The sequence below is a fragment of the Vombatus ursinus genome, unplaced genomic scaffold, assembly GCF_900497805.2.
Source record: "Vombatus ursinus unplaced genomic scaffold, bare-nosed wombat genome assembly UNPS02014818.1, whole genome shotgun sequence".
NCBI lineage: Eukaryota > Metazoa > Chordata > Mammalia > Diprotodontia > Vombatidae > Vombatus > Vombatus ursinus.
The window spans coordinates 35,396,947-35,405,379 of record NW_020954596.1 but is presented as its reverse complement, the minus strand read 5'-3'; the positions used below and the strand labels follow the sequence as shown (position 1 = coordinate 35,405,379).

General features: G+C 35.4%; 1 protein-coding gene across 1 annotated transcript in view; it reads right to left on the bottom strand.

Annotated features, from left to right (window-relative positions):
• Nucleotides 1-397: 397 nt before the first annotated feature.
• Nucleotides 398-8,433, bottom strand: part of TBC1D19 (TBC1 domain family member 19) — a 124,786-nt gene continuing 116,750 nt past the window's right edge. The window contains exons 20-21 of the mRNA XM_027836350.1: nt 2,671-2,741; nt 398-1,642 (exon numbers count right to left, since the gene is read on the bottom strand). Coding sequence (XP_027692151.1) covers nt 1,568-1,642; nt 2,671-2,741 — 146 coding nt within the window. The 3' untranslated portion in view covers nt 398-1,567. The remainder of the gene's footprint in view (nt 1,643-2,670; nt 2,742-8,433) is intronic.

Sequence of the window (8,433 nt, the reverse complement as noted above, 5' to 3'; positions counted from 1 at the left end):
TAAAAAATCAAAACTAAAAAGAAGGAAGAAAAATGGGGTCAAAGATGTGTATAGAAGGGGATACAGGAAAAAAAGCATTTTCTTTTTTTGTTAATTTGTTTGGTCCTATCCTATTAAAGGCTAAGGATTTGGGGAAAGATTCTCTCTCACACTTTGTGGTTTTTTTTTTATGACGTTATTAAGTTTATAATAATCTTTTCCAGGAATCAACCACAAACTTTGAATTTTCAAAATTCTTATTTTGGCAAGTCAAACTTAGGGAATAGCAGTATACAGCAAGTACTTTTCAGTCATAATAATCATATTTACCTTATATACTCTTGGAACTTCTTGAAAGGAGATAAATCTCATAAATCATCTTTAATCATTCACACTTTATAAATAAATGACTCATTAATTATCTTTGGATATAATTTAATGAAATAGTAGGCAAGCTACAAAAAAGCATACATCTATTTAGGGACTGTTTTTGATGAAATGATTAATACCTCTAATTTGAGACTTAATTGTGAACCTAAGGGATATCTGTTTTTTCCTTTGTTTATCTACTTTTGTTCAGTGTTAGAGAAATGGCAGATCTCTTATTTGGGAGTTAAAACAAAACAATGCCTTTCACATTCAACCACAATCAAAATGCCACTGCTTACATACTGCAAGATTTTCTTAGCTCTGAATGAAAGGACTACTTGTATGCATTTCTAGATTTCTCACTGGCTCCACTCTGGGAGTGAACATAGTTAACTGAGACATCACCAGAGTTAGATATGCTCCAGATGCTTAATTCACTTGAGTATACTCTTTGCAGACCTCCAAGGTAGCAGAATTTGGGCTGACTACAGAAGCGCCAAGTCTCCCAACCAGGATGAGGAAGGCTGAGAAGTACAAAAAAGGCACCTCACATTTTCTTCAGAGATCTTGCAAACTGAATGAGGGAATGATATGGAGATAACTGTATGTAACCTCTGACAGTAGAATTCTTTAAGGGAGAAGTTAAATAGAAAAGGATCCATCAGACTTCCTTTAAAAGGAGAAGTTGATGAAAATATGGACAAACAGTTAAATTTAATTTTCATTTAAGGCAGTATCCTCTTCAAGTTTTCACTCTGGCTTTGAATGAAAGCCAATTCAAAAAATTAAATAATACATTATCTGGAGAAAAATCTTCAACTTGATGTAAGAATCATCATAGGAGCTACATTAGCTCTCACAGAGTTTATTACGTTATTTTCATTTCTTATTGCATATACTGTTACATGCCCTTTATAGATCATTATTTATATGTATTAATACATATATACACGGTATGCACAGATGAGGATTTCTCCATATTATCATGAAGATTACATCTTCCTCTTTTGATGAAATTCAGCAGCATGCAGTGTAATATTTGATGTGCAAAGTTATTGTTTTATAAAGTGAAAAACTACTTAGGTTTAACTGCAAAGGGAACATGATCTTTATTGGTTGATATGCAGAGGTTAATTTTGGTTTTATGCAGAGATTGCATAGTTCATGATTAGTTTCTAATGAAAAACTAGATGTGTTTTGTCAGTGACCTAGAAGAAGATCAAGTGATAGTGGCAAAGAGAAAAATCTGAAGAAGAGGCATGACTTTTAAAGTGGAAAGGTCAGCAAGCACAGCCTGAAACAAACAAAAAAGAATTGTCAGATAGAAATGCTATAACCATGAAAATATAAGAAATAAGACAATAGCAAATGCCACAGTAATGACATATTAGCATCAATAATAATCTTAATTCAATTATTCTGTACTATATTAACACTTATTTTTCTGTCTAGATTTTTCAATTTCAGTACATATGCAAAAAGCTAACATGCTGTCAGGAAGTGAGCTGGTCTTTAACCCAACTTGAAATGTACAAGATAGCATGGGTTTATAAGAGGTCTAATATTTCAGTTTGTTTCTATAAATAAATGCACATTATGAATCCTCATCCTGTTATACTAGTATAAGGAATGTATGACTTTAAGTGAATCGTTCTGAGGCAGCAATAATATTTAATCAATTGCAAGACTCATACACATATGTATATGTATGTGTATATATATATACATATATATATATATATACACACACACACTCCCTTTAAAGACAGAATATTGGTAGCTATTTGGGAGATATAATTTATATTTCTATAAAATAATAGATTTAGTAACATTGTAGCTCATAGTTCTGAACCATATTTAGGTATAAAATATACCAGAAGAAAATTGTCTTTAAATTATTGGCAGAGAATTTTTTAAAAAATCAATTTAAAACAAGTACTAAATATATACATATATGTAGATAAAATTCAAAGCTGTAGCTCTACAGCTCTGTTTACTCATGTCTTTTTGTCCTGTGGATATAATACACTGATATGAACAATAATGACAAGAAGAATGAAAGCAGGACATCCACAACGTAGTAGCCATACAGCGCCTACGATGGTCACGCGACACCACCCCAAGGTAAGTCTTTCATCATGGAATGAGAAGACTTAAGTGTTTAAATACACTCCTGAGCTTAGACCTTTCAGCTTTTATATAAATTAAAAAATGAAACAGTAATAATGCGTGCTTTATGCATCTGAAGCTTAAACTGCTTTGGCTCTCAATATTTCAGAAAGTATTTCAGTCTCTTCTCCTCTAAGTGAAACTTATCCTTACTTCAGCTGCAGCCAGCGATGTCACCTCCATCAGGTTTACTGCTCGGAAAGCAAACACAGCAGCTGCCAGAACTGAAAAAGAATGCACAATATTTTCAACTGATGATCTATTGATCAGTTCAACACATTTACCTTGATCAAGCACATACTTGCTCTGATTTTGAATGAGAAGACTTGACAATTTATGTAAATCAAATTCTATCAACTGGGTTTTTTTTCCCAGAACTTCCTCTCTTCCACCTGCTGCCCCCTAAGAAAAAGCTCATTAAAGTTAAATAAGAAAGTGATGCTTTTGAAAGTTCAAGTTATCCTACATATCTTTCTCTTGAAATCAAATAATCTTTTTACATTTAAATGACTCTATCTTGATAGGTTCATACTGGTAATCCCTAAATATTAGAAACAAAATGGAGGAAGGTCTCTCCAGCTCCCAGGATAGATCCTCTATGGAAGATTAATGAAAAGATGTGGAGGACAATTGCACCGGAAGCAAATGTGTGGAGAGGTTCTGATCTGCACAGGTGTAGGGAGCACTCATCCCAGTAAAGCTACACAGGAGGAAAATATTAACAAGAAGAGAAACAAAAACAGTAATTTCCCTAATAGCATTAAATTTTAAGATGCCCTCAAAGCACTGAAGTTTGAGATACAAGTGATCAAAAGTTTCTTTAAAAAATATTTCAAAGCACGACATACTCACTATGTAATATTTACTGAAAAACAAAGACATTTAAGAATAGCTAGAAGAAATAAACATTTTGGGTCAAGAGGGTGGCAAATGAACGAAGGCAAAAGTAGATATGTAAGGTATTTACAAATGACACAGGGAGGTAAAATTTTAGAAGAATATATCTGTAAATATGATGTAAAAGAACAAACATGAACAACTATGTGCTAACATGAGGAGGAACCAGTTGCTCTTATTCAGGCAAAAGGACAATAAGAAAAAAGTGTGATATGTTAGAGCAGAAGGCCTTTCTTGCTTTATTCAGACAATAGGGCAGCCCAGAAGAGTAGTTCTTAAACTTTAAGATTGTGGAAGAAATCGCTATTATAATTTGGGGACAGGTCCTGGGAACAGAACTGCGCAAGACTGCCAAGTGTGGTATGGTGGAAAGCGCACTGGATCAGGGGTCACTCCCTCTAGGTTCTAGAACTGGTTCTGCTGAACTGACCTTGGGCAAGTCACTCAATTACTTTGGGCCTTAGTTGCTTCAAATGAGATGACCACTGAGGTCTCTTGAAGGTCTAATTTCTATGATTCTATGGTTAATATGTCATACCATGACACTTTGAGAAACTAACATTTCACAGAGCTTAAGGTTCTGTACAGCACAGTGTGAAAAACAACAGCTTAAAGATAGGTGAACTATTTATTATCATCAATAAGATCCAAGGACTACTATAAAGAGTTTTAAGTTTCTAAAAGTGAGGCACACCTAGCAATGTCAGAGGGGAAAGCCATTATGGTCTGACTTGGAAGTATCCTAGTCTGATATAGAATAAAGTGATCCCCTTAAAATGTACATATTACAGTCAATTCTTTTTGGTTCCAATATGCAAGAAATTACATTTTTAATTCCTGACAATTAGAAGAAAACACTTACAGTGACATCTGTTTATGCCACCAATAGATTCAAACACCTATAGTCAATACTAATATTAATGAATGTTCTCTCAGGTCACTTTAAATGAGAGTATGGATTAAGAGAAAAAGAAATATCCCTCTTTCTGCTAAGGGCAACACTATCCTAATTACCAAAGTTTAGAGCCTCAAAGTCATGCTCAATCTTCACTATCTCTCATCCCCATAGATCTAGTCATTGCCACATTACGTCAATTTTACCTCTACAACCCCTCTTGTGTCCACCCCATAAGCAAACAGCAATCAGCCTAATCCAGGCCCCTATAACCTACATCCTGGACTGCTGCCACCTCTTGGTTGGCTTCTGATTCCAGTCTCTTTCCTTTTCAATCCCTCTTCCACAGAACTGACAAAATAAACTTCCTGAAGCTTACAAGCCACCCCCTTCTATTCAAGAACTTTCAGAGGATCTCTATTACCTTTGAGATAAGAAAACAAATTCTTCAGTTTGGCATTTAAAGCCTGGCAGTCTGAGTCAAGCCTACTTTCCCAGATTTACTTTATGCTGTTCTCTTTTATGTGGCTTACTTGCTTTGCCTACAACTCAATATTCCATCTCCCACCTCCAAGCCCTTGCATAGGCTGTCCCCCATGCCTGAAATGCACTCCTTCCTCACCTCTGCCTCTTAAAATCCTTAGTTTCCTTCCAGTCTCAGTTCAGGTGTCACCTCTCTAGGGGGTCTTTCCTGATCCCCTTAGGAGTGAGTGTTCTTTACCCATGCAGGGTAACTAGTAGAAAGTCCAAGTGAGCTATATATAGTGTGGTTAAAAGATAATGAGGAGAAAGACATTATTTTAAAAACTGTAAACAGATAAAGTTAGACTTTAGAGTCACTGACTATTAGGCTTACAAAAATATCAAATATAAACTATTTCTTTGGACAAACAATTTTTTTCCAATGTCAGTATCTTGACCTCCATTTTTATTTAGTGGAGACTACAGCAACAGCGAGACAGGCAGACTGGGTTTTTTTCCCCCCCTTCTATAGTTGCTGAATGTCCATGAAAGCTGGTCTGATCTATGAAAATTCTCTTTGTTAGATCAGGAAGGAGCTCTAAAGTGTAGGCAATTAACTTTTTCAAAGGTAGGAGGGGAAGAAAAAATAAGGGCAGCTCACCAACTGACCTCAGGATCTGAAATGCTTATGTACTCAATATCTTTATTTATCTTGGTGTCACATCACAGAATTTCCTTTCGGTCTGCTGTAATGTTAGGCCTGTCCAGCCTTTCCTTGGAATAGCACTGTTTGCTACAGAGCCAAGATACACAATTTCTCGTATTTTTTGAATATCTGTCAACTGAACTAAGGCCTTGACATGAAGAGTGGTAATTCTTTTATTTCCTTTTGACTTTACAAACTACACTCAATCTTTTATCACTAAACAACTGCATCAATAATATTGCTTAGATACTTTTTCTTTAAACTAACCCCCACAATCTTGTACTCATAGAGAATTAGACCCAGAGATGATCTAGTCCAATTATGTGACCTTCTAATTGGGGAAACTGAGGCCCAAGGATTAAATGACTTGCCAAAAGTTATATATTGAGATAGCAGAATAATGGCTAGAACTCCAGTCTTCTGAACCTCTACGCAATGCTCTTTTCTGTGTAACACAAGAAAAGCTCTGGATGAAGTCACAGTTGTTCAAATTGAACCAGATTCCTAGAAATATCAGTATATTAGGGTTACACTAAGATCAGCAAAGGTTCATATTTATTTATTCACTAAAAATGTATATTATAAACAACACTAATCAGCACAATTTACATAAAACAATCTCTTCTCATGTACAGCTGAGGGTAACACCTGCAACTATTGTTCCTCATTTTCAGAGCTCCCAAGAGTTTTCCCTTTTGATTTTCTGAAAAGCAAATGGGAAATTGGGGTGGGAAAGGTAATGTTAAATCAGTTCCTTCTCTCCTCATAGGTCAGAAGTCATTTGTTTCAATATCTTACACAACGGAAGAATTCCTTCTACAATGTCTCTGATAAGTGGTTATCCAGCCCCTACTCATATGTTTTTAGTTGTAGGGAATTTGCCACTTAATTCATTACACTTAGGAACAGCTCTGATCATTAGAAAGCTCTTCCTTATGTTATGTTCTCCTTTGAACTAAAATGTGGTGCCCAGAAAGAACTTCAGAACACATCTGGAGTACATCCAAAGAAGGGGTCCAGGACAGGAATGGGCTGGAGGGTCAAAGGAGAGCATAATGGCTATCTTTAATATTTAAAGGATTGTTTTACAAAATAGACTTGTTTTTTATATAGCTGCAGATGGCAGAACCAGAAGCTATTGGTAGAATCTATAGGAAGGAAGATTTTAGCTCAATATAAAAAGGAACTTTCAATGCCAGGGATGAAATCCTTAATAATGCAACTTTATTAATAATCTAATTTTCACATTCAGAAGCCTTGGCAATCTATCCATCCACATATGCACGTATGTACATGTGTGTGTGTGTGTATATATATATATATACACACACATATATACACATGAATGTATATGCACATGTGCAAGTATATATATGTATATACATATACAGACACACACACATACACATATAGCTACATACATACCTATACTTAGGCCATTTGTAGTTTCAAAGGCATGGTTGGTAATGGAATATAGAAACCTCACTTTTTGAAAAATTTGATTTTACTATAATTCTTCCTATAGGAAACTATAATAAAATAGAATACTATTTCCACAACATTCCTAAATTTTTCACAACAAGAAACACTGTCCATATATTGGAAGATGAAAGAAGAGAAAAAATAAAGTCTCAATATCATCCCCAAAATGTATTTACTTGAAGGCTTAGAATTTAATAATCCACTTCTGGAAAAAGGGATGCTGTGAAAAAAATGCATCCTTCATAGAATCATCAAATTTTAGAACTGGAAAGGACCTCAAAAATTCACCTAAGTCCATCCTTCTCATCTTATGGTTTAGAAAACTGACTCCCAGAAAGAAGCAGCTTGCCCAGACTAATGGGCTCATTAATGGCAGAGCCAGGATTAGAATCACATCTCCTGACTCCCAAAGTCCAATGCTCTTTTTATTCTATTGTGCTATTTGTGTGATGCATTTGTGCATTTGATTTTCCTGATGACTCCAATTACATTCAGCCCCAGATCTATTTAGCACAAGTGAAGCAGTGAAATGTAATTAACTGAGTACTTTATACCCTGTGATAAAGCTGCTTCTTCCTTCCCCTCTCCATTTCTCATGCTTGCACGTGTGATAACCTTGGTGTGATCAGGCCAAAGCCTCATGCAAACGTGTTAAACAGGAGTAAGCTGTAGGTTTAGTTTATTGTTAAATAAGGAATATCCATGACAGACCACAAGAGTTTATAAAGAAAACAATAAACAAATATGGAACCTAGATTGCACCATTAGAGAAAGAGAAACAGTTTAAGTTAGTATAAACTACAATGCAGAAAAGACATATTCTCAGGTAAGCAATGGGTCCCAGCTTGGATGCTGGAGCCATAAACTCTCAGACAACTAGGGTCAGCTGGATCAAGAGGAATGAGATAATAGAGGGAGCACTGCACCTCAATACACCTGCTCCAATACTTATTAATTATGTGACTATAGGCGAGTCCTGGCACCTCAGTTTTCTCAACCATAAAATGGGAATAATAATACTTGCATTACTTGTCTTATGGGGTCATCATGAAGAAAGCACTTTGTAAACTTTAAAGTTCTATAAAAATGTGGATTACTATTATTACCTGGATTCTAGTGACACAGACCTTTCATGTAACAGAGAATCACTGAATCTCAAGCTTCAAAAGAGGTTATCTAGACCAATTTCTGTCTGAAGAGGAGTCCCTTATATAACAAACCTGAAAAATGGTTATATAACTTCTGCTTGAGGTTCTCTGGGGATGGGAGAACACTATCTTCTGTCCCCCTGCCCCAAAACAAAACAAAACACCAGCTCATGCCCTCAAAGAGCTTACATTCAAATGGGGATATAAAAAACCAAATAATGATAAGCAAATACAAGGTAGTTTAAGGAGAGAATACTAATAACTCGGGGAAACAGGGAACATGATTTGTTTAAAAAGACCTGAGTTTCCTTGAAGGAAAAAGATTC